We start from the raw sequence: 26072 nt of genomic DNA on the forward strand, positions 1-26072 counted from the left end.
CTGCACAAACCCACCTGCGCCACGGGGAAGGTGCCTTCCTACAGCACTCACCCTGTGCCAGGCTAGGCTCTGCTTTCTTAAAGCTACCCAGACTCAGCAATTATGTGATAATACAGCCTTCGATGAGAACAATTTTGGCTTTTGCATGTATGGAACAGGGTAAAACACCAGAACCAGCATCGTGACTTTAAGATTCCCACCCTCCCCAAAGGAAATCTGAGATTAATATCAGCTCTTGTTGCTGGATGACATGGAAGTGGCAATACACACCGGCATCACAAGCACGCCTGCTTTTGCCCAGCTTTGGGCAAAACCACCACATTTTCCTTTACAGCTCCTCCCAGCCTTCCCCCACCCCCCCAAAAAAAAAACCTGATACAACTCCTCCACCTCCTGGTTGGCAGTTCAAAACAAAAAAGGCTTTAATTTATATAAAACAAAACCATGTATAATCAGTTGAACAACATTGACTGTACAAAGGAATAAAAAAATAAAAGGACAGTCCAAGAAAAAAACAAAACACAACCCTCAGGAATGGTACAAGTGTTGGAGAGCAGCTAAAGACTAGTGTTGACATCAGATGCAAGAACCTCTTTTCCTTTTAAATTAAAAAATAAAATAAAATAAATTGCTGAGCAAACATTCCGGGTGAATCTTTCGTTCTCCCTCCAGACAGGATCTCTTGAACTTTACAGGATGAAAAAAATCAGCTTTGGGCAAAAGGCGCAGGAGGTGCCACACGTATCAAAGCAAAACCAAGCAGAGGTACGTAAAGTTTTTCTACACATGCAGCAGCTTTGTGACTTTGTGAAGGAAACCTTCGTGCCTCCCCGCCTCATGTGCCGGTGCCGGGCTGCTGCAGAGGCGAGAGGCCGCCTGCAGCCTGGCCCCGCGCTGCCCAGGAGATGTTTTCCAGGAGAAGCTGCCTTCTGCAGCACTGGGGTGCATCACCTGTTGGCCGTATATCCCCAGCCCGCCGGGCTGCTGAGCCAGCGATTGTCTTCTGCTGTGTGTTAAGTGATGGGAAACAGGTGCCAGCCATCCCAGACAGGTTCTAGAAATCCCCCGGACTCCGTGCCGAAATCGGCTGCAGCTTTGCTCCTGAGCCAAATCACCACTACAAAGGATTCTTCTCCCCCCTCTGCCCGGGGTTTAATTCTCTCCCCGCTCATTTGAGCTGGGCAATAAAGCACACCAGGGACAAGCCAAGAAACCCAGCCCTGCGCTGGGTTTTGTTCCGCAGAGCGGGGAGGGGGAAGGCTCCTTCATGGCCCAGCACAGAAGCGCCCTGCAGAGGGGCCGCACCCCCGCCTGCTGCTTGCACCAAAGGGGGTCGTCAGCCTTGCAGAAACTGCTGCGGCTTCATCCTGCCCGTGCAACGCGACAGGGAGCTTTGGGAGGAGAGGAGCACGCCCAGGCCTCGAGGAGTTGCTGACAACAGGAGGAAGATGGCAGCACTGCACCGCTGCTCTCCTCCGCAGAGACGAAGAGCAGATCACTTTCTGCCACGGTGCTCACAATCCACACGTCCTGGCTGGCTGTAGGAATCCATCAGCACAGCTCAGTACCGCTGCCAGGCCCTGTTCATCTTCTGCAGTAAGGTCTAGGCACGATTTTTAAGTTTCCAGGTGAATTTCCATCACAAATCAATACGCTGCCAAGGGACTAAGCCAGGGATGCACATGCCTTTGTTTGACAGATCTTCTCCTGCACCACGTGCCTATCTCAAGCTCTTGCCACTGAGCCTGCACGTCCTCTAAAACCCAGGCGCAGTCCCACAGGGCAAAGCAGCTGGCTTTCCTGATCTCCTGCCGCAGCCACGAGCCGAGCACACTCACCACGGCGGGACGTGGAGGCCGGTGACTGCTGTCTGCTGCGCAAACTGCATCCAGCTTCCACGCCCAGCCACAGCCCCACTTCTGCTCCTTCACGCTCCAGCGGGAAGAGCTGCTTCTGCCCCTTCCCGCTTTCATCCAGGAGGAGCCACAGCAGCATGAGCTCAGGCAGGACATCTTTGGGAAAGCAAAGCAAAAAAGCCAGGATTCAGGGCCAGTCTCACGGGGTGGCAATGCGAGGATCCCGGAGGTGCACGCAGCGCACCGCGTCGCGGAGGCAGGGCTGTGCCGCGTTGCTCCCAATACAGGACGAGGTCGGCACCTTCCCGCTGCTTTAGGCTCGGTGCTTCCCCCCTCCGCTCCTCAGCCCCTGATCTCTTCGCATCTTCTAACGTGCACCTGATTGAGGCATTGGTCAGTCGGTCGCCTGGGTGGGTTCAAACCTCAGAGCTGCCTTTGTCCTGCTCGCCGAAAACAAAATCCAGCCCCGGGCCTCTGCTCTGCCCCCGAATCGATTCTAAATCCCACCCTGCCTTCGGCACTCAAGTTTTAGGGAACGATCAGAGTAAAGCAGCTTGGGGTACGTAACACACCAATTGTTCTTTCCTTCTGCATATGTAGTATTTAAAAAACCCAGCATAAATCCTGGCAGCGATTGAAAGTCTCTTAAAGCATTTGTATATTTTCATCTTAAAATCCTCCATTTTTCCCCTTTTGCTGACACTGGTAAAGTTAATCCCGTGCTTTTATTTACATGGCTGCATAAAATTTTCCCTGACTGCTTCTTAAAAAAAACCTTAAAAAACAGGTGATATATATATATGTATAATATTTACATAAATAAACGAAGAAGGCAAGCAGACTGCTTCCTTCAGCTTTCCAATTGGCCAACTCTTGCCTTTTTTCTTTTCTTTTTGGCAACAGCAGGTTAACATCCTGGTGAAAACGGTCACTAGTCCCCTGTCCCCATTTTCTTTACTACATCCAACAACCACTATTGCACCAGCAATCTGTTCAGGAGTCCAAGAGTTAAAGTTGCAGCACAGACTCTCCTTGCCTACTCCCTTAAGCCTCTCAATCTGCCATTAAATCCATTTCTCCATCGAAACTGGATGAGCTTTTTCCCCTTCCCCCCTCCCCAACCCGGCAGCTGCTGAATTTTCCACCCCAGGCCGAGAGGCAAAGCCCAAAGCATTCTTGGAGGGTCACTTGGCAGAGTCCTCTCCCCCCCGGCCGGCACCACGCTTCACATGCGAAGCCAAACGTGAGCACATTCCCAACGCTTGCATGCGCCATCAGAAAAGCAGCCGAGGCCCATCCGAAAGGATCCAGTCGAAAAGGGTGAAGTGTGCAAACATCTGTACATCGGTGGGTGGGTGCGGACACGTTCGAAGCTCACGGCGCCTCCATCCTGCTAAGAGATCTTGCAGTTGTTGCGCGAGCAGTTCTGTGGGGGGCTCTGGGGCGGCCGAATCGACTTGGATCTCTTCAAGCTGTTGCCTTTGCTGCTGCTCCCACCGCCGCTGCTGGCCAAGGAGTACGACCGGCCGTGCATCATCACCGCGTTCATCCCGTTGGCCATCGAGAAGGATTTCAGGTGACTCTTGATGGTGACGGGCAGCGGCAGCTTGTCGATGAGGTGCACCGGGGTGCAGGAAACTATGGCTCGGCAGCACAGGTCCTGTAGGCTGAACACTGGTGGGAGAAAAGACCGGACAGTCAAGGTCCAAGAGACTTCAAGGGTTGCCTTCTTCCTGCACCCATTCTTTACACTGTGCAGTTTTTGCTTATAAGGGGAGAAGAGGTAATAGTGACTGCATGGGAGCCCTGAACAGACAGCAGATTAGTCAGGGTAGGTGTGGGAATAAAGGCTCCGGTAGGCTCTGCCTTTGGAGGCCAGACTTTGCAGGAGGCCAGCTTTAGTGTCAACGCTGGGCTCAGACGCTGCTACCCCTCCACTCTGTGCAGCGTGCTGGGCTGGCTCGCGCTGCTGCCCCACGCCTGGTTTTCCCTGCCCCACGCCTGGTTTTCCCCTGGGCAGCCTGAAGGGAAGGTAGGACGGTCTCGCTTGGGACCTACTTGGTGAGCAGCAGCCACAAGCTGCCCCTCTGCAGGGTGCTCGCAGCAGCGGGATCCCATCTAGCCAGAACAAGCTTCCCAGTGTCCTCGTAGCTCAGTGTAACCACGTGAATCTGCCTTGGGAAGTCGGCTTGGATGGGATTTCCCAGCAGCCGGCCACAGGAGGGCACACGTTCACCTCCAGCTGGCTGCCGAAGTCACTCTGTTGCTCCCGAGCAGGCAGGCAGGCAGCAGTCATGGGCGCTGCCCTCTGGGAGAGGCTCGGGAGAGTCTGGCAGACACTTTGGTGAGTGGGGCCAGCAAGCGGGATGGGATCGTCCCTCCCTAGCGAGCAGGGCGGCAGGACCACGACGAAGGCAGGTCATCCCTCGTGGGGTGTTAAACTCCCGCTGCTCAGCCTGCCAGCAGGACGTGCTGCTGCCTCCAGCCAGGAACATGGGTCCTAAGGGTATTTTGCTTCAAAAATTCAGCGGGCTGGGACATCAGGTGGCCTCTGCTCACTGCCTTCCGCACTGCAGCGCATGCACCTCGATATACAGAATATCCCAGCCCACTGCTTCACGCCTACAGCAGGGACATGGTTTATCCCCTTTCAACTCCTTGTGCTGCCCTGGGCTCACTCTGCCTCCGCATCTTGCGGAAACAGGAGATACAGGCTCAGACAAGGATAAGGACAGAGTTGCTTACACTTGGGTTCATCCCACACAACCATCTGACTGCAGTACTTTCAAGTTGTGAGCTTAATCACCCTCAGCCTCATCTAGAGTAAACGCAGAGGTGCGGGATGTCCCAGAGCAGTTCAGAGCCCAGACATGCTGAACTGCCCTCTGGAGCTGCCCATCCCTCACTGCAGGGCTCTGGCACCAGCACAGGCAGCTTGCTGCAGCTCAGCTTCAGCATTTCACCAGGTCAGGTGCTTTCAGATCCCACGGGGACAAGCACACGAGCCTCCCACCCAGGCAGTCCTACCCCTCCACTTCAGCCCCTCCAGCTGCTCACGCAGAGCACCCTCCTCACCTCTGTTGGGTCTCCAGATCTTCTCCATGCCGTGCCGCATGAGGACGATACGGGAGAGCTCCGTGAAGGACTCTATGACGTTGAAGTTGCACAGGGGGCTGACCTCAAAAAACGTCATGCAGTTCTTCTCTGCGTAGGCCCGGGCCTGCTCTGTGGGCACCTGCCGCTTGAAGGCGAGGTGAAGCCTGTTCCCCACCAGGATCCGGGGGACACCAGGGGCATGCTTAACAAAGAAAAAAACAAGTGAAGAAAGTCATGGCTTGCCTTTAGTCACGGCAGCTGACACCCAGTGTTCTACCTAGCTTCAACAGCGGTGACAGGCAAAGGAAGAGAAGCTGCTCTGACTGCTGAGCAATCAATACTACATGATGAAGACAACTCATTTATCCCGTCCACAGTCCACTTTAGAGGGAACTTTCCTGTCTTTCTTGCCATTCCCAAGCCCTTTCCTGCTACTCCAGATTTACACCGAACCGATACTGATGGACAGACATTAAACCCTTCCTCTGCTTATAGTGGACTGCCATCATCTCCTCTCCCCAGCAGAGCCACGCTTGTCCCCAGACCAGAGGTGGCACCTCCCTGGGGTTTTGTTAGACTGCTGCCCTCGTGCACCGCGTTTCGCCCCCCACAGTTCCACACGCGTTTTGGGACACAGCTGGCAAGGCAGGAAGCTGGTATGCTCCACGGGTTCTTCCCTTTGGCTTACCTCATCTATTTCCTTTATCCATCGATCTATCCCATCGAAGGACCAGCGGTTTGTGATGTCGTACACCAAGAGAATCCCCTGAGGGAAGAAAACACGCAGTCAGTAAGCCACGTAGTAGGCAAACTAAAAGGGAGATGCACCTGGAAGACCACTGCTATACTCAGAACCTAAAAGGCTAAACAAACGTTTCTCCAGTCACATTATTTGTGCATTTGCTAGGCCTAAAATTCATGTAACAGATCTGTACTAACTTAGATCTGCTAGGGAAGGCTTTACTCCCGTTTCCAGCAAGAAAGCAGCTCTGGAAGAGACACCAGCTTGGTTTGGCCCGATCAGACCCCAAACCACTTCAAAGTAGCAGGCTCTGCAGAGGAGGAGGAGGAACTGCCCCAGTGACTTTGTAGCCAGAGGAGAAAGGCTGTGCTTTGCACACCCTCCTCCTGCCACAAAACTGATGCACATTCACGGAGGCAGAAACAGTTTTTTTCTCTTCCCCTTATGCAGAACACCTGCACTGAATGGCAGCAGCTCACCCACCTTCAAAACCTTTTCCTTTTCCATCCAGAACCCGTCTCATTCAGTCCTCCCGTTGCTGGCAAGAAAGCAGTGGAGTGACTGCAGCAGTCGAGAGCTCTGGAGGACAGAGATCTCCAGCCTGGCACCCACAGCGGACCCACCAAGGGCAGCCCGTGCTGCTAACGTCGCTGCTCACAGAGCTCCCAGACGAGCGACGCTGGCAAACCCCGAGCTCCTGCTGCAGGACGCGCACCTCAAGGCGACAGCCCCAGCGTGAGCTGCAAAACCCAGGAGGGCCGAGGAGGTGCCGGAGGGAGGAGGCAGGGGTAAGCCGCATGCAGCCCAGCCCAAGAAATGTGCCCAGTGCCCAGGAGCAGCTGGGGGCACGGGGAGCTGCACCCCTAGGGGTGGCTCAGCCAGGGCAGCGCCGCTGCCTTGGTGCTGGTACGTGACCAGGAAGGTGCTGGGCAAGTCACCCGCCAGTCACCCTCTGCTGGGAGCTGGGAACTCCAGCAACCCCACGAGCTGTGGCACAGTATTTTCAGCATCTTCCCACCCCTTGGAAAAAAAAAAAAAAAGGGGGGGGTGCCTCCTTCATCCCCGTGCCCAAACCCACCTTCCCTAACGCCACCCACGACTCCCTCCCTGGCCACCCGCAGGGCTGGCAGCCAGGACAGGCACAGCCCGAGGAGGAGAAGTTTGTCCCTGCAGCCACCACTGCGAGCCCCGGAGCAGAGCTGGCTGCCCAGCCACCACCACCTCCTCCCTCGAGCCGAAGCACTTCTGGGGACAGGGGCAGTGATGCTCAGCCCTGGGGCACGCAGGCTATCACACCAGGAGCTGCCCCTCAGCATCGGCCCGACACGCAGCGTTTAGAGAATCATTTCAAGCAAGCAGCGAGTGCTGCAATCATTTTTCTGGCTTCTTGTCACCCTGTAATCAAGGGCATTTCAAGCGACAAGAGGCTCTGAGGTTACTTTGGAATTGGAACTGAAGATAGCCTGAACTGGGGACTACGGGAGGCAGGGAGGGCAGGCCTGGGGAAGCCTGCACCGAAGCCATGCACAAACACAGGAGGGGAGCAGAAGCATCTTCCATTCCCTCCAAGGAAGGTCTAGAGCTCATTCCTCGAGCCTATGATCTTTTTCAATCATCATTTCTAGAACAGTTAAGTTTTACACTCAAAAAGAATGAGGCTTCCCCCCCCCCTTCTTCTGAAGGAGGGAAGGGGTTTCTCCTAAGTCTAGATGGGAAAAAAAAAAAAAGGCTAGGAAGAAACCGTTTTCACACAAATAAAGAAAAGTTCACAAAAACCCAAGCTAGTGCTTTTCAAGAACCCAATCAAGAACTACCTCCTATCAGGATATATTATGTTAAAATGCATTTTGAAAAAAAAAAAATAAAAGCAAGGCTCAGCTTTCTTTTAATTATTGTTACATCTGTTTTGACTTCTAGCTTCCAGGGCTGTGCACGTGAATGACTGATAACCAGGAAATAACAAAGGAAGAAGTCTGATGACCCCCTTCCAAGACAAACTGCCAGGGAGCTGAAGTCTACTTATTTTATTTCTGGATTGACGGCTTCCTTTAGCCAAGGGAAACAGACCAAGGCCTAGTTTGTGAGGACTGCTTCTGCCAGAAACTCGCTCTAGGAGAACAGCGCTTTTCAGCTTGCTGGCAGCTGCAGCCTAGATCTGCTTTAGGGAGGACTAAGGATTCACCACCAGCCAAAACACAACCCCCAGTCCTCGGGAGCAGGGGGGAAGGTCACGACCGTGCTCTCTAACTGCGAGGAGAGACACCGTCTGCCAGCTCACCCCCAAAGTCACAACACAGCTCCATGCGTGACATTTGGAGTTCAGACTCTCAAGTAAAGCTTGCCGAAGCCATAAGACACCAAGGCCAGGTTGTCTAATGCCTTGATCCCGTCCCCGTCCTGCCCAGCACGGGCGTTAAGGCCAGCACGAACCGGAGGAAGCAGCCCCAGAAGCGCCCAGCCCGTGGTGCAGCCGGGCGGCCCCGCGCTTCCCCAGGTGGCACGGGCGTGCTCCAGACACCACGTTCCCAGGGCGCACATCCCCAGTGCACGCTGCCATCGCCGTTCTCTGCCCCGCAGAGAACAGGACACAGACATGCACGCAGACAGGGAGCTGGCGCCATCTCTGCAGACAGCTCCGAGTGAGATCTGTCAGGTTTTATTTTTTTTAGTTTTTAAATAGAAAGACTAAGTGTGCAGAATTCTAATCAACTCAACTAGAAAGATGAATAGATCCCCATTTGCAGCCTAAATCACCCTCTAAGTGCCTAGATGGCTGTCAGCACTCAAATATCTCCATCGCTCTCAATATTTGGTTTCACAAGACATCCGCCTCAGTGTCTTGCAGTAAGACTTTGTGAAGGTATCCTGGAGCCCTCACCAACCCTCACACAGCCTTTCCCCCCCGCCTGCTTATAGGTTTTGGTGTTGGGTGGAAGAAGAGTGGACTGACCTGTCTCAGGTCTTTTCAGAGTTAATTTTCAAAGTTCATTTCCACTCTGCTTTTGTTCCACGCTGCTGGGAGTGGTGCAAGCCTAAGCACTCCAGTGACAGATTTCCACGTGAGCGCACCGTGCCACGAACAAAGAACACCCAGAGATCATCTGCTATCGTATCCAGCAGCACACGTGGACACTCACTTTGCCAAAAGTCAAGCTTGTTTTCAGCGTGAGCTTGCACAAAGATCTGTCCCCGTAACCAAAGGGGGAAATCAAATCCCGTCGCTGTCTCCTTGCTGCAGGTGCCCATAGCAGGTTTACAAGCGATGGGCTTTGAAAGGTGGCAGAAGCAGCGTGCTCACCCACCAGAGCAAAGCAGGCTTCTCAGCTGCGAGCACGGGGCTCCAGCTGCTCACACAGGCATGCAAGAACACGGCCGGGAGAAGCGAGTGCTCGCACCAGTGCCACAAGCCTCGGCAGAGGACAGGGCAGCCAGGGAAGAGCCCCTCGCTGGTGTCCCCCACAGACAGAACACAGCTGAAGCTGCCTGAACACCTCCCCCAGCTGGACTTCTCCAGCCCGTAGCACTAACCAGCCCCAAACAAGGATCCGGCAGCGACGGCAGGCAGAACACTCTGTCCTGCCTTCTCCGTCAGGGCTGGGCTCAGCCGCAGCTTTCCAGCTGGCACCTCAGGCCTTGGCTCGCGGGACAGCTACACCCTGCTGCCAGAGCATTTCCCAACAGCGTTAACACATCGTGGGGGTTATTTATCACTGAGCTTTCAGGAAACGTTTCGCCAGGCAGGGCCAGCTCCCCCAGCAGCTGGACAGCCCTCGGAGTGACCCGAGGCAGGTAGAGTATTTGCAGCAACCAAGAAAGCTGCAAAGCACAGCAGCGCCTGCATCTCAGAGCCTGCTGAGTTGCCAAAAGCAGCCAACACTGCCCTGCATACTAAAATGCCCCGAACAGGATAAACAGCAACTACTCAAATCAGCTGCCTAAGCAGAACTCGACAGTACTCATTGTTCCGTTAGGGCTGCAGCTTTGCTGTAAGATGGGAGCACTTCTGAACGTTGATTATGACTCTGCAGACAGTCAAACTATTCCTGAAGGACTTCATCTAGCACACTGTCTGGGACGTGTTGGCAAGCCACGTTTCCAGAAGTAGTTTAAGTCACTGGTACACGAGGACATCAGAAATGACACTGGATCTACCTCTTCCTTGCTAGATCAGGAAGTGCCACCAGGATTCCTCCTGCCTTCAGCGATGACTGCTGGAATAGCTCGCGTTTGCTCACAGCAGCCATCGGAGCAGCAGCTGCACGCAGCAGTTGAGACCAGTGTGTCTGGTCTGCTGTAGGTGTGCTTGAGGCCTTATTACCAAAAAGAAACAGCCAAAGAGCAGAAGTCCAAGAGCGAAACGAAAAGATTTCTGAGGCACCTTCAAGCATCACCAAATACCCTTCCCCATACACTACATTATACAGCAATATAAAAATTCTTCTGCAAGCTCCTGACATTTCAGGTAATTCACTCCTCTTGCAAAGACCAAGGACAAGTGCCACCTCCCAGCTAACCCTCCTAAGGGGCTAGAAGTTGGACGTCACGCAGCTCTTGCCTCCCAGCGAAAGGGGATCACGGCTCTGCAGCTGCGAGAGCACCCAGCACGCGTCACAGCTCTGTCACAGCCGGCAGCAGAGCTGAGCGCTCCAGCTCAGCAGTTCACAGGAGCAGATACTCACTGCTTGTCACCCATCTTCATTAGATCAGAGCCACAAAACCAAAACAAGAGCTGAGTTAGTTAACTCCTTACACCACAGTCTCTTCTTTAGGCCAAAGAACTGGTTAGCGTGGAAAGGTACCACCGCACCTCAGCACTACCTCACCTTCAAATTGGGTGGCACAGGAGATGAGACGCTAGTGCAGTTCTGAAACCTGGAACGCTCCAGAGCCCCAGAGTGTACTCTGTAGGCAGTGACACCACAACACCTCTGCGTTGCGTTCCCACCTCCACCTTGCCCCAGGAGTCAGCACAATGTGGTCTGGGTAACGCTGCCCCCACCCCAGCAGGCTCCTCTCATGCCTCAGAGCAAGACCCTGGAGCGGCACGGTCCGGACCTGCTGGCACAACAAGCCCTAACAGGGAAGGGATGGTGAAAGCAGCTGTGTTAAGAGAAGGGAAACTCAGACCCCAGGGAAGCAAGAAGAGGAAAGGAGGGAGGTCCCAGGTACAGTATGCCACAAGCCTCTGCCTTGAGCCAAATAGCTCCAAATTGCATCCCCGGAGAGATCAGATCTGCCAGACAGTGCAGGGAGGGAAAGCAAGACAGATCTGTGACCCCAGCCGCAAATCCAGAGGTAAATGGGACTTGCCTGCCTTGGCTCAAAGAGGGGCTGGTCCTCATTTAAAGCCGGCTCATCTGGGACAGCAAAACTACTTTGAGATGTTTTCAAAAGGAAGATGTTCCTGCCCAGCATGAAAACAACACAGTTTTGTATCCACGAGTCTAAACAGCAGTGTGGAAACCAAGCCACGGACAGCCGGTGAAGGCACCCAGGTGCTTGGGAAGAGCCCTTCCACTTGGGAGGGACCCGCCTGCGGCCCAGGCTGTGCTGCACCAGAAAGGGGGACTCACAAGAAGGTCTGGTTCCTGTCTGCAGACTGATTTTCCCCTTGGCAATCAATCTCTGCAGGGTTTAACTTCAGAAGATTCAGTTCTTATCACTCCACTCAGGAAACCATGAGGTGGGGATGGGAGCCAGGTGTGCTTCCCCTGCTTGAAGGCACTTTTCCTTCCAAGCAGCTGTTTTGCCTATTTTCTTAAGCACTCACCATTCAGATGCACTTACCCTCTTCTCAGTCAGCCCTGGTAAAAGCCAGGCCAGCCTCCTGCTCGCCCAGCAGCCTCTCAAAGACCTCTGGAAACCCAGCTCTGAGCCACTCTTTAAAGCTCCCCTTGTGCTCCTTACAGGAAGCTCAGCTCTGAGCCTCCATCCTCTACTCAAAAAAAAAAAAACAACCACCCTTTTGCTGGGCTTCAGCATAAAGGTGCTCACTGCCAGTTTATACCAAGCTGTTCTTGAACAAATATCACACTGCTCTTTAAACAGAGCTTTTCCCCTCTGGCATCTCTCTTCTCTGCTGTATTTATTCTTCCTGAGCTTTTGGTAAGTTAAAAAAGAAAAAAAAAGAAGCTGTTTCTCTTGCTTCCAGCTGGATTTGCATCAGGCTTTCTACAGCAGAAGTCTTGAAGTCTGACAATACCAAGGTGGAAGAGAAGAAAGACTGAAGCAAAAGTCCAACACACAGCATCAAGTGTACCTGTGTACCTCCAAGAAAGCAAGCACAGGAGCACTTCATTTTTTCCCCTTGCCTGAGACCACACTGGGTTAAGCTGCCTTTTTACACTGTCAATAAAACGGTATTGCCAATCTTCTACGCGGCAGCTTTTACTCAGAGCAAGGAGAGCACTGCCCAGCTGTACCGAAGTTAGCTTCTGCACACTGAAAATAACTACAACTATTCAAGTTTGCTCCTGCAAAGACATCACTCCTGCTTTGGTTAACCATTAGGAGTTTAAATTAAGATACTTTCCTTTCATTGAAAGATGTGGAGAGCCATTTAAGAGACAGTATCTGTATTCTTGCTAACACAGGAATGTTGCTGGATTGCCGCATGGGCGCCAATCACCTGATGCCAAAACCAAGTTTTACTTCAAGCCACCTGGAGAAGACCGCACGCAGACTCCGGGTACCAGCCTTCAAAAGGCACCCACTGATCAGTGCTCCCAGGCAAGAACATTTTTCAGAGGGCAGTGGAGATTTTTCACTTGGGAAGTTCCCTTCCTTCCCTGGGCAGGCTTGCTGCTTGGGCTGTTTTGTTGTTCTGAAGGGTAGAGGCTGACTGTTGTGGCACATCAGGACCGAGGCAGCACAACAGTTCTTTGGAACAGGGATTTGTGGCACAAGCAGAATAGAGACCTTGAAGTATAAGCTACGCTTTGCTGCCTAAGTAAGGTGCATAGCCCAGCATTCAGCAATAGAGTATTCACATTAAAAGGGCCTCTGCCAAGCCGGCTGATTGTGCTTGTTGTGAATGTCTCAAACCAACACCTTGACAAAGGCAGGCAGATAAGACGGATGAGGCAAGCTTTCCAGACTTTAAAGTGGGAGTTCCTAAAGCAATACTGATGAATAAAACAGAAGGGCAAGATGTTACCTCCAAAGCAAAGAAGATCAAGAGCCTCACTGTGAGGACAGAAGATAAAAGCAATCCATTTCAAACTTAAGGTCGGCCACGTATACAACGCCTTATCCCATCCAGCATCAAATGTAATACCTACAGAAAACAGGCTGCAGGAACTTGACGGATGCACTCTAGGTGCCTTACAGCTCCACTTCAGCTTCTAGACAGACGTGTACTTCATCTATCCAAGTATTCTCATCACTACTTCCATCTCTCCCATCTGCCCCAGATCACCGTATGGCAGCTGTGTTCTGGTGTGCAAGGTGCTCTGCTGGGCGAAGCCCTGTGGAGACGCGGTGTTTGCCCGGAGGAGCTCAGTCTGCACAAAGGGGAAGAAGTCTGCTGTGCAGCAGCTTGGGAGAGCAGGTCATGCTGCAGACGGGTAAAAGCTCTCCGATGAGATTTCTGGACACATTAGGTGGAAGCCTACCCCTCTCTTGGGTTTCTATGGCCAGGTTGATTTGGCCATCTGACACAGCAAGGATTCCAAGAAAGAGTGGCAGATCTGGCACGTGGGCCATCAGAAAACCACACTGACCCATTTTGTTCGCTTATAACAGGTGAGGGAAAGGACACCGCCTCAAGCACAGGTTATATTAGGACTGAAGTGCTAGAGTATTCTGAAACATAGTACGGACAGAGGGAAATTTAAACTCACGCACTGGACCAAGCGTGCAAGGGATCCTGCTCTCTCCCACTGCCCGTGGCACACTCCAGCACTCCCCACCCCGCACTGGGAAGTTGGCCTCCTCTTCAAAGCAGCTGCCTCAAAGCCATGCACAGCACCAGAGGCGTGCACAGACAAGACTAACCGAGACACCGGGGGAGATATCAACAGCGCATCCCAGGCTAAGTGCTTTCATGTCTAAAGCACAAGTGAATATGCAGAACATCTTGGGGAAAGAGAGCATGACGGATTTTGCCAGTTCACAAAGCAAGTCCCCAGCTACGAGAAGTGAAAAGCCAAGAGCAACAGTGGCAGAGATCGAATAGAAATGGCAAACTTCCCAGTGGCTCGGGAGCTGCCGGGATACTGGCTCGGTCAATAAGTTGATACACAGTTTCGGACTCAGTGCGTAGAAGGAAGAGAGTTTTCCCAACTTTTTAAATTGGGAAACACCGTTGTTCATTTACCTTACTGAGGCTCTATCTAGAGGGACCCTGTCATGTTACTCAGGGGATGACTGTTGATACAGCAAGAAAGCAGTATTAACTAGCAGCAATTTTTCCAGAGGACCAGAAGATTTCTCTAATGTTCAAAGCCAGCATAATTCTGGAGCAAGCCCTAAAGCAGCAGCTCAAAATTTAAACACAGTTTCATGTTTTAAGGAGTCTACTTTAAAATCCAGTTGAGCTGCTCTAATTTCAAGTTTACATGCAAGTAGGAGAAACCTTATTTTTGCAACTGACTTGGAGGCAACACAGACGAAGAACTCCTTTGGGAAAGCTGCTGTCATATTGAACCAAACCTAATAAGCCTTGGAAGTTAGCACCCACATTAAAGCTAAGGTAGATCTCAGATTAGAATTGCCACATCCTCTACAACCCCACCTTCTCAGCCCTTGCCTAGAAACCAACAGCCTGCAGCAGACCTTTTCCATAGCTGTCTAGGAAAGCGTCACTCACTCCCATCTTTCCCATCGTTTCATAAAATGAGAAAACCAGACTTCAAGAATACATGTGGTACCTCTCCGTATTTATGGTTCTCATCTTTTTGATGCTTGATGCATTTCTCCTCAGAGCTCTTAAGGCTGTAAAAAATTTTAATGCCATTGTAAAAAAAAAGAAAGTGTGTTCCTGTCAAATAACTGAGAGCAGCACTTACCTGGGCTCCTCTAGAGTACGATCTGAAAATGGTACAAAATCTTCCTTGCCCTGATGTGTCCCTGCAACAAAGAAAACTAAAATTACACCTATGAAATTTAGGAAGGAAAAAAAATATAAATCAAAACAAACTACAAATCTCTCATTGGACTAGAAATCAGTCAGGGTAGATCTCATCGGTTCTTAGAACAGGCATGGTACACGAACTGCTCTGCAAGGTGTTTTCAGGAAGAATCTGAAGATGTTTGCTGGGTGCGTCACCATCTTTGGTTACAGTCAGACATGCAGAGCTTCCTCACTGTTGCTGTGCTTGTGATGTAGAAGAATGTAAACCATTTTATTCTCTTGCACAAAGCATCTTCTCTCCGGTTCCCTACAGTCCACTGGAATTCAAAGTAAGAACGAGACTACAGATCTCTTCTATCACGGAGGAGCTGGCATATCATAAAATGAACATAACCACTGAAGATGGGAGAGATTGTCCTACACTACCTAGTCTCATGGATTTTTTCCGACGTGTTTTAACCAAAATGAAAGGAAGAACACACCCGGATCTGACAAACCTAGACCAGCATACCCAACACACAGCTCAGAAACAAGACTAAGGAAAAAAGTTTCTAACCTGCTGTCACAACAAGGAGCTGTTCGGACACTGACTGCAGCTCCTGACAGTAAATACGACTACGTTACCAGCACCAGTCAGTGCCTGCGGGAACATCTGGGACAGTAAGCCAGAGCTCAGCATGCTGAGCTGATTTAACCAGTGTACTGTGAAAAGCATCAGGGTGGTCAGAGACATGGGATGGTGTCGGCCTTATTTGCTTCGTACTGGCCCAGTGAACACATGTTAACGACTGCTGAGGAAGTTAATGAATCCCTCATACCCAGATATGCACCAGATACATGAAAAAGGCAGTGACCTCAAGTTTTAAGACAGTTATTCAAGGATCTTATTGGTCCTGTACATCAACCTAGCAGCCTGTGCTTTAATCTCCTTCCCCAACAATCAAATATTTGGTTGCATGAGGAAAGTAATGGTAAAAGATTGCATTAAGACATCATAAACCAACACTACACCAGCTTTTCTTCAGGTAAGGTTCCGTGCTGGTTCTCCAACTCAAGGATTATACTACAAAATGAAGATTTCAGGAGGGAAGCAGTGGGTAACTACATACATGGAGCTGAAATGTTAAAATAGAAGTCTTACAAGAGAAACAAAAGAATATTAAAAGCACATACAAACATACGGGTAGAAGAGATAAATTAGCTGTTAGAAACGTTAAGACATTCAGCTCCTTGGAGATCAGGATTATAATTAAACCATGAAACTATACACTGTTAGAGTCAGTCATCGAGGCTGAGAGCACAGTGTTCCTCTTCCCTATTTAACGAGTCACATGGATTACTAGCATTCCAGTTATTTCATACATGCTTTGGTAGATGTTTAATTTAAGGTTTTAGGGCCTGTGTCATTTCCTACTAGAACCAGGTGAAACGCAGAACAAGGGCAGCCTATCTGTCCTTCCTATCTCATCTACAGGATTCCTGAGGCAGCTTCTGAGCAGTTTGAACCTCAAAGCTTGGCCAGGACTCCAGGTCTTCTTCCAGTGCTGACAGATAAGAGAAGGAAGGAACCACCGCTCATGTGCAGTGTTCCCACATCTCCATCCCAGTGTCAGGTCACTCCAGTAAGCCTTGCTCTCCAGGGATTCACCGTACTCTGCGGCCAAGAGGTCTATTCATCGCTCTCGTTGGAAATTTCTACTCAAGTCACTGAGCAATACCCAGGCTTCCACAGGAACTGAGGGCTTCATCCCGTTTGTCTTCCCCCAGTTCTCTCATACTGATTTCTCATCCTAGGATTTCAGGGAAGACAAGTATTTATTTCCAAAATACTATCATTCCCTTAGTGACTGAGATCTGTATGGGAATACAGTCAGGTACGACAGAGAAAGTCTCACATTGGACCACTCTGGCAAAAGATAGCAAGCTGCTTGTGCCGCTCAGGAATGGAAAGGGGTCTGATTTGCTAGAATAACTCTCTGGTACAAAGAGCTGGCAAGCCTCGCCACATGGCTGGGGATGCTCTGTGCTCTCCACAGCTTGGTGCAGCATCCCACTCGCAGGACTGGCTGCCCCACTCACCAGTAATGTGCTCACAGCCAGAGCAGCTCAAAATGAAAACTCACCAGAGTTCCAGCTTGACCCTTCTGCCGTCCAACAAGATGGTAGTGGTCTTGTAGTCAATTCCTAAAAGGAAAACAAAAAGTTGAGTAAACACTGAGCAGGTCTTCAGAGATGGACAAGAAATCTGCTTTGCCCACCCACATCCATTGTTTCGTGTTTACGTAAAGTGATGTTTTCCTCCCTCTTGCTCTACTACGTGGTTATGAAGGTTTACACAGACTTGACAGAGCAGATCTCCGCTTCAAAGCAAAGCCCACTCTTGTGGAACTCTTTTCCCTCCTCCCTAAAAATACTGTTAACCCCTAGGTGGCTTTCTGTTTCTCCATTAATGAGTAGAGCCTGTAAGGGCTCCAGCTGTAGGAGATCCAGCGGTCTGCAGCGTTATCCCACGTGTTACAGGATTCTGGGGGGTGAGCCAGAGATGAACAATTTCAAAGCATGACCTGCAGACCCACCGCCTCCAAAAGAACATCACTACCTGAAATATTCAAAGTACATTTTGGGAGGCGGTGATGCTGAAAAGCCTGTCCAGAGAATACAGTTTCTTCTTTCCAACTATGAAGACAAAAAAAAATTGAGAACTCTTATAAGGCATGCTCACCTGCTACACTTGCTAATAAAAATACACGAATTAAAACTTTTCACTTCGTTAAAAAGTGAAAACTCAAACTTGGTGGCAGATGAAGTGACTCCAACATCGACGCATTTTGGAACAACATTACTTTCTCTATCGTCATCTACACTCATCCTTCAGGTTACTGCAGCACGCAGCAGCTCGTACTGCAGAATAACGAAGGGTGCAGTCAATGCGAGTGCCAAGCTCCAAAAAGCAGCAAGGGACAAGCCCAGGAGCCCCTCAGCTACAAGCTCCACCAAGTCAGGGGCAGGCTCCATCATCGCCATACCGTTTTTTTTTCTTCTCTACAGAAAGAAAGAACTGAAGGGCTTCATATCTGGGTCACAGGGGGCTGTGAACTGGGTCAGGAAGTGACGGCTGATGCAGCTTCAGAGAAGGCTCCTTGTGCAGCTCAGGGGCATGCCAAGCAGGGCTCGGGCGAGGCAGAGAACACTGCCTGCTTACCAAATAGCACGGACGGCTGCTCCTCATAGAGGCCCAGTACCAGAACAGAAGCCCCCCAGCACTGCCCCCCCCGGGCTGTGCCAACAAGCAACCCATTTGCACCAGAGGAGACTGTTAAAAGCCGAGCCTGTCGACGGGCTGCACCTCTGCCGTGCGGAGAGGAAGGTTACGGCAGGGCAGCTCGGCCTGCAAGCTGCACGTCTGAACCGAGCTGAGCGTGCTGCTCCCCGCCACCGAAACGCGGGGGCACGGCCAGGGGACAGCCGAGAGGACGTGCCCGGGGAAGCGGCTGTCCCACGGGCTCCAGCTATGATGTCTGGAGTGCACCGCTGCCGCGCACACACTGGAAAGCGTGAACAAATTCACGGGCATCTTTAATAACGCCACGTAACGTCACTCAGACTACACCAGCTTCATTTTCTCCTCCAGCCACTAGATATCAAAGTCTGAACCTGTATTAGAGACCCACTCGTGTTACCGCCTGGATTTCCCTTCTCCTGCACGAACACTGCCCCGACAACCAAACGGACAAGTCGGTCAATAAAGCAAATGGATTTGTTCCTAAGCCATCAGCAGGAGCTCCCGTTAGTGAAAAACAAATTAGATTTCAGTCTTCGCAGGGTGCTATAAAAAGCAATAAAGATATTTATCTTAAATTCCAGCTATTTCCAGTGCTTTATCACAGAAAGGAGACAGTTTACATTTTATCTTCCTCCAGAGACGAGGGAATGATTTGTGTTTGTTGTCAGGCGGACATAAATCTCCCCATCCCCAGGGACAGCGAGCAGCCCCGCGGCGGCAGCAGGCCCGCTTGGCAGCCAGGAGGGAGCATCCTGACATCTCCTCCCAATTCCCAAAGCAGGGCCGACCCCCCCGCCACCATTCCCACCCAAAACTACACCGCGTACTTCAAATCAGAGTGACACAGGCCTTCGGGAAGGACAACCACCTGCGGGAACGGTCACCAGTAAAGCATACAGCCTCCAGAAAGCACCAGCAAGAAACTTCCTGAACACCTGCTTCAACTGCTCCTTGCTCTGACGGTGCTCAGGGAAAATACCTGGCAGTCCTTCACCGCAGCGTCTGACAGCTCCTAAAAAAATAGGCAAGATGGAGGGAGGACAGAGCCGAGGTGCGTTGTGTTTGCCCCGCAGATATCTCCTCCCGTGAGCCAGGCGGGACGGCAGCCCAGGCAACGTGCGGGCAGGGAACTGCACAAGCTCACCGGGTGCCTGCACTGGGGCAGCTTTCCCGGGCCGTGGGTAAGTGCTCGGAGCCGTCGGGACCGAGCACAACGATTGCCACCGCGCTTCTGGATCCGCTGCCACCGGGGCAGCATGACGTGAACGTGCCCTGCTTCGGGCCAGCACGAGCCTTGTGCTCGCAGCAGAGCGGGCAAAGCACTAGAAATTAATGTCAGCTGCCGGAAAGGCAGGCGGGAGAGGTAGTTCTTCATGCTCCCCGACAGCCGCCTGGTCTCAACGCAGAACTACTCGTCCCCCGCACATCAAAGCGCTGGAGGTGAAGGGCAGTGGCCTTTGAGGATGCCAGCACCCTTGCACGACTGCGGTGAAATCAGCCCGCGGAATTAGTGTGCACTCGGGTGAAGAGCAGAGCTGGTTTGCCTTTTTATTCTAGGCTACGTTCAGTATTTAAACATCCTTGGTAAAGCAAGTTGGAAGAAAGCGATGCACTTTTTACCCTGCCTATTTTCAGCAAAAACCTACCTACAAGCTCACTGGAAAGGACAAAGGCTTGCAACTGCAACATCTGTACCTAACTTTTTTTTTTTTTAGGTCTGTTCTGTGGTTAGCTCAGTGCTCAGAGCAGGTCACACGTGCAGTCCCCACCCATGCAAGCCAAACTCAGGGCCCTGCAGCGCTGCTGTCCCCACGGGTCTCCAACGTCCCTAAACCCACAGGACTCACTGGGGAAGCTGCCACTGGTACTGGTCACCACCCAGCCACTTCCCTGCGCACAACAGCACGAAGGGAAGGAACGATCAGGGTTTTCCCTACAAAAGCCTTATTCTAGGTGCTCACCAAGCAGCCCTGCCTGCAGCAGCCCCAGGGTCCCAGCTGGGGTTTCCCCCTTGTCCCGGGGCTCTGGGGACAGGGGGCCACCGCCCCACGGGGCGCAGCGGCCGCTAGATGCCACTGTCGCACAGAGGCTGCTGGCAGCACAACGGCCCCAGCCACGCTGCGCCACGGCTGCTCTTTTGTCTTTTCGTCTCAGGCAGCTCGGAAGATGGTAAAGGGAAGTTTTACAAAATTTCATTTCTGGAGTCGGCAGGGTTTCCCCCACCTGAGCATCACCTCTGCTCGCAGCAGCGTACAGCTCATTTCGAGACTGACATTTCGGCTCCGCCGGCACAGGCTTTGATCCCCCGGAAGGGATGCGTGGCTGCAAAGCCCACGCGATGCTCCTGCGGCTCACGCAGCACCAGCGAGCCAGCCACCTTGCCACCACAGCCCCACGGGGCATGCAGCGCTGTGGGGAGAGAAAGCAGCCTTGCTCAGAGCTCATTTATGTCAGCCCATCTCTTTCTCAACCAGTATCTAGCATGATGCAACAAAACGAACGAAGCTTGGAAAACAAGTCCGGGCTGTTCTCGGTAATTTAGCATTCAGTTCGACTCCTCTGCTATTTTTCCAGCCCTGCTTTAGACTCCTACTTACGCTGACGCCATCTCAGCCTCGCTCCTGGAGCAGCCAGCCGACCCGGCACGCAGCGCTCTGCAAGGCGATCTGTTGTCACCGCGGCTGATGACAGGCATCCCGCTCCCTTCCGCAGAGCTGGGTTTCATGCACGAGCACGGTAATCGTTCCCAGGCAGGGCTCCAAGGGATCCCAAACCTTTATTCCTTTTGCCAATCGGTATAAGGGAAACCTAAACGCAAGCCACTTTCCCATGGGAATAGGCAGGGTGTATTTAGGAATCTCTGACCTATTCCCGATTACTCATGCTGAGCACAGGATACTTCACATCAATAAGAGCTGAAACAAAACTTAGCTTAGTTAAAATTCAGACTTCCAGCTAAAGATTACACCTGATGTAAGCAGAAAAAGTAAAGCCACACCAAGAAGTGACATTTCCTTCCAGCACGTGACAGTCAGTGCTTTGTGACCGGGCTGCCTGTCTCCCTTCCGCTGGGAACTCGGTGCCCTGCAGCAGGTGCCCCGACGCCCTCGTCGTGCCCCTCTGCACAGGCAGCAGCATGCCAAGACCAAAACGGAGGCGGCAGCAGGCAAGCAGGCACACGGACCGGGAAGTGGCACTGGGAAAGGCAGAAAGACAATGGGAACACGTATTTCATGCTGCTCTTGAGCTCTTCCTTTAAACAGAGTAAGATATCATGAAAATTGCTTTAAATAGTTTAAGCGACCAAGGTTCTGTAAATACTTACTGCTGTAAGCACAGTAGCTTCTTGGCCTTATGCAAGATTTTGTTTCAGGGGAAAAAAAAGGAGACAGTTTGGCAGATACAGACTCAGGACTGACCCTGCCCTAATGCCCGTGCAGGGGACCAGACAGGTTTCCTCTTCTTGAAGAGGAGGATCTGAGCAAAGCCTTCTCCGTTTTCCTATGCAGCAGTAAGAAGAGCACATGGGTTTTCTCTCCTTTGGATTTCCAAGGTGATCCTCAGGCCGTGCTGGGATGAAAACAAGTCCAGCTCTCCACAAGCAGAGGCAGCGAGGCCACTGCTGGAGCCAGTACTGCATTTCAGGTTTGTTATCAGTCCTGATCAACTGTCCTCTTCCAGAGAGGCTCTGATAAGCCAACCCCAACCGCCAGCCCCACCAAACCTGTGTGAATACATAAGTGGTACAGCTGGAAGGAGCAGAGGGAGGAAGGAGCTTGCCCCACCTCGCAGCAAGCTGTCAGGGGGTTTGCCTCCAGCCTTTCCCCAAGCCTGCTGCCAGCCTGGTGCAGTGCAGAATCTCCAGCTTGCATCCAGGTGCAAAACACACAATTCTCCTATGAATCTGGGGCAGAAGACATTCCAGGTGACGTTCAAGAACTTCTTTTCAAAGGAAAGAACAAACACATTCGAGTGAGATACTGACACAGTTTTAAGACGAGCTTGCTTTCTGTCCTGGAGATGCTCTACTTAAAGTCCCTTACAGTCGGTGCAAATCAGACCGGCCAGAGATGCTGCTGCCACTTCACTTCTTCAGCAGATTGCTTTCTGGTCATGGCAGCAAGGAATCTACCACCTTACTTTGTTAGTCTACCCACAACAAAAAAACAAGATACATTAACTGAACTTTATTTAAAAAAATCTAATCCACTCTGCCAGCTTGCAGACATGCTCTGTATAATGCCATCTCAGCATTTATTTATTTTTTAAGCAGGGTTTAGTTCATTTGTAATTCAAAAGAATTAGAACCCATTTGCGATATAATCTTATATATGGTCAGCAATCAAAACTTGAGGTATTCAGTGATGAGTCAGGACCTATCCTTCAATCAATGCATTATATAAATAGGAAAATAAGATAAATTGAGTAGACTCTCGTTGCCCAACTCTCGTTGCTTTTTGGCAGATTGTTATTTCATCTGTAGACACAGTCAAGCAAAAGCAACTCCATGCTGTAACTCTCCCAAGAAACAAAGGCATTTGAGGTCTGAGGGAAAACAACGAAGGAGACGTGCCTGATCTGTCGGGAGCTCCAGAGGAACCCTGCTGCACTGACAGGTTCCAGTAGTGGCTCCCAAGCCACCCAGAAGCACTCGCTGTGTCACTGGGGCGCCTTTCAGAGCAAGCCCAGGACCCACTTCCATTCGTGACGGGACACCTCTGCCACCAGCACTGCCAAAGCCAGTACACCACGGCTGTCTGAGAACGCTGCCTTTTCACCCAAGCACTTCTGGTTTTGTGTAGGTCATCAGAGGAAGGTCTAGGACGAAGTTCCCAGGTAATTATTTCCGTAAAGTTTCCTTAGATTGCCAGCCCCTGATGCTGGGACCTAAACCTCACCACCTCCTCATGGCCATGACTCAAGTTGAATTCCCCTCTGCACGGCCACACACCTGCTGCCCCAGACATCCTTCCCCGCTCACGTGGGGTGCTTCTGGAGCAGGATGCAGCACAGCATGAGCAGCGAACCCCTGAAGAGCAAGCCTCAGCCAGCTCCATCAGGGAGCCCCCATTAGGGAGGGGAACAGGCTTAACGCTGCCCTGGCCAGAGACTGCTGGGATCTGTGGGGAGAGCAGAGCTGGAGTCAGAAACAGAGCACACGTGCCTGAGATTTAACTTTCTGCAATTTCCTCGTGACCTCACGTAACCAGCTCTGAGAAGCTGGTTGTGATGCTCTGTGCTTAAGATGCTCAGGAGAAAGCGATGTAGTTCTCTATGAGCACCTGGCAAATAAACACCTGAAAAAAAACATGAAGACATGTTGCGTTTGTAAAATAGGAGAACAACATCAAGGGTACCATCAATTGGCATCAAGCATACCCTGTTTCTCCTGTGCTTTGGACAGCACTGAACACCTCAGAGTCAGCGTGGTAGACTATGGAAAGAGACTGCAACTAATCTATAGTACAAGTGTCATGGAAATCCTTACCTGATACACAAGGATGGATCAGAAGTCCTAAGCATCTAGTATACAGCAGGTCTTGAGGAAGTGAAAACAAACAGAGCATAAGCCCAAAGAAATAATATAGAGCAGGCAGCAGAATACAAATAGCCTTTTCTTCCTTTCTGTAAAAGGAAGATGTTAAGAACAGATCTCCAGTGCAGTTTCTCGGCAGGAAGGATTTCCAGAGATGCAGCTAAGCAGAGACGGGTAAATCTGACTTACAACCTTTAACATCAAGATACAGCGTTGGATGCCAGCAAGAACACCGTACGCAGTTCTGAGTTCTCAGGAGACCGACGTGAGAGAGCGGGGCAGGAGGCTCAGCGGTGCCGTAACCCCGCTCAGCTCCCACTGCAGGATGAGGACAGGCAGCGGCCACAGCTCCACACCCCCGGGCAGCAGCCAAGCACACGTCCCCAGCAGCCAGGGCCAGGGAGGTCGTTAGACAGCAGGGCTTAATCAGATGGCACTGATCACGGCCAAACGAGCTCAGACCACGCAGCATGATGCAGCCTGGGCATGGAAAGGAACAAATTCACCTGCGCACACCTGAGAGGCACAGCCCACCTCCACAGCGGAAACGTGCGCTTGCGTGCGAGACATAAGCTGCTGAAAGCTCCCTCCCTCTCCTCCACGCAGGGCTTGTGTGAACCTTTCAGGTAGATTAAAAGAAAAAACAAACAAGTTGTTGAACTTGCACAAAGACCAGCGCAGTGAGCGTGCACACACAACAGGCTCCGTAACGGCGTGTTTCTGTACTCTGCTCCAGCCTGAAGCAGTCAGCGCAGAAGTTAATTTATCCCAAATGCCAGCAAGAGCTGAGAAGTGTCCAAAGACGACTGCTTACTCTGCCAAGTCCCCGGGTGCTACAGATGTTTACAAAAAGTTTCTCAGCCATGACCGACGTGGCCGGGTTTTAAAGCCCAAAGCCCTGCCCTTGTGCGTGCCGGCAGGGACGGCCGGGCCGCTCAGCGCACGGGGGGCAGCCAGGCACAGCACCGGCCGGCAAACACGGCCCAGCCACGTGCAAGCAGGGCAGCAGCAAGGGGCCACCCATGCCAGGCAGCAGAGTCCACGCAGCCACCTCACCGGGACGCAGCAGGTCACATCCTGCACTTGTCCTTTTTAGAGCAGTTTCTGGTGATAAAAATGGCCAATAACAGTCATTCTACAGTCACTGACCCAGCAGCCAAGTTGCTCCAAGCAGCATGAAACAGAACATGAAGCCAGGACCATCAGAAGTTCCAAATACCTTATCTTTTTTTTTTTTTGGTCCCCCCCCTTGACTTGTGCTTTTTGTGCCTTTGCCAGCCTACAAGCAAAGGACAGCCAGGGCTGAAGACTCGTATCAGAATTGTTCACTTGTGGGCAAAGGTCAGTGCAGAAAGCATCGTCGCTTCATGTCTAGTCAAACGAGGCAGATGAGTACAGAATTTACAGCAGCCCAAAAGCTCCTTGTAAGCCACTGGACAGAAATTCAAAGCACGCACATTAATGAAGGTGTCACTCAGCAACGTGCAACAACTGTTATGCCAAAACGAAAACCCTATTCCCAAGCAGAAGGCAGCTGCCAGGGCCAGCACTGGAATGATTTGTGCACTGAAGATGCATCATCTTTAAGTTATCCTGAACTGTTTAGAAAAATGCGGTATGAGCACAAACAGCAGCTGACGAAAAAAACAAATTCAACCCATTCAAATAACAACTAATGAAGTCATCCGACCTTAAAAAGCGTGTACAGCAGCACATTAACAGCAGCAATTTAGCGAGTCAGCTCAGAGCTGTAAGCCACAGAAAAAAAAACACCTTCCAAACAACACATGAGCTCATCAGCTTGAGTCATGCATTCAATTACCTACTCCTTAGACAGACAAATAACAAATTATCTTCATCAACAACAGGGGTCAACAAAACATATGGCTTAGAAGAAAGATGGAGTCATTGCAGGTCTGTGCCTTTCAGCGCGGACACGAAGCTCGCAGCATCGCTCCGTTTAAGCATGGTGATAAGGTTCCCAAAGAGCATCACTGCCCAACGCCCCCGGCTGGTGCTGGCAGAGCTGGAGCTGAGGGTCCGAAAGCAGGTGCTTCTCCCGCTGCCCTACGCCGCCTTGTGGAGAAGCCACCTCAGAAACAAGACCAAGAGGTCTCGGTTCCTACTAGGCACCCAGGAGACCGGCGCCGCTCCGTGCGGTGCATCGTGCTGGTCACAGGAGAGCGGGGTAGATGGAGGCCGTCTGCTCTGGCCTTCATCGCCTCCTTCTCCTCCCAGCAGGAAAGGCAAAACCCATTCCTGCTGTGCAGTCGAACGGGAAGCACCTCACCTCAGCTGTGGGTGCTTCACAGCTTCACAAAGCCTCTCGCAGACAGGCTGCTCACTGAAGAGACTGCTCCCAGGCAACTTCATCTCCGGTGACTGGCCCGTGGGCAGGGACCTTGAGCAGTAACTGCTCGCTTGGTTTTGTGACCAGCCAGAAGTAAAACGTGCATTCAGAGTGCTCGGGGAGCCCAGAATGCAGA

At 51.5% G+C, this 26072-nt stretch overlaps 1 protein-coding gene across 1 annotated transcript in view; it reads right to left on the minus strand.

Annotated features, from left to right (window-relative positions):
• Positions 1-391: 391 nt before the first annotated feature.
• Positions 392-26072, minus strand: part of RAB40C (RAB40C, member RAS oncogene family) — a 33466-nt gene continuing 7785 nt past the window's right edge. Inside the window, exons 3-7 of the mRNA XM_083799665.1 lie at positions 16891-16951; positions 14703-14763; positions 5641-5718; positions 4932-5154; positions 392-3530 (exon numbers count right to left, since the gene is read on the minus strand). Coding sequence (XP_083655791.1) covers positions 3250-3530; positions 4932-5154; positions 5641-5718; positions 14703-14763; positions 16891-16951 — 704 coding nt within the window. The 3' untranslated portion in view covers positions 392-3249. The remainder of the gene's footprint in view (positions 3531-4931; positions 5155-5640; positions 5719-14702; positions 14764-16890; positions 16952-26072) is intronic.

This window comes from Anser anser, assembly GCF_964211835.1.
Source record: "Anser anser genome assembly, chromosome: 15".
Lineage (NCBI taxonomy): Eukaryota > Metazoa > Chordata > Aves > Anseriformes > Anatidae > Anser > Anser anser.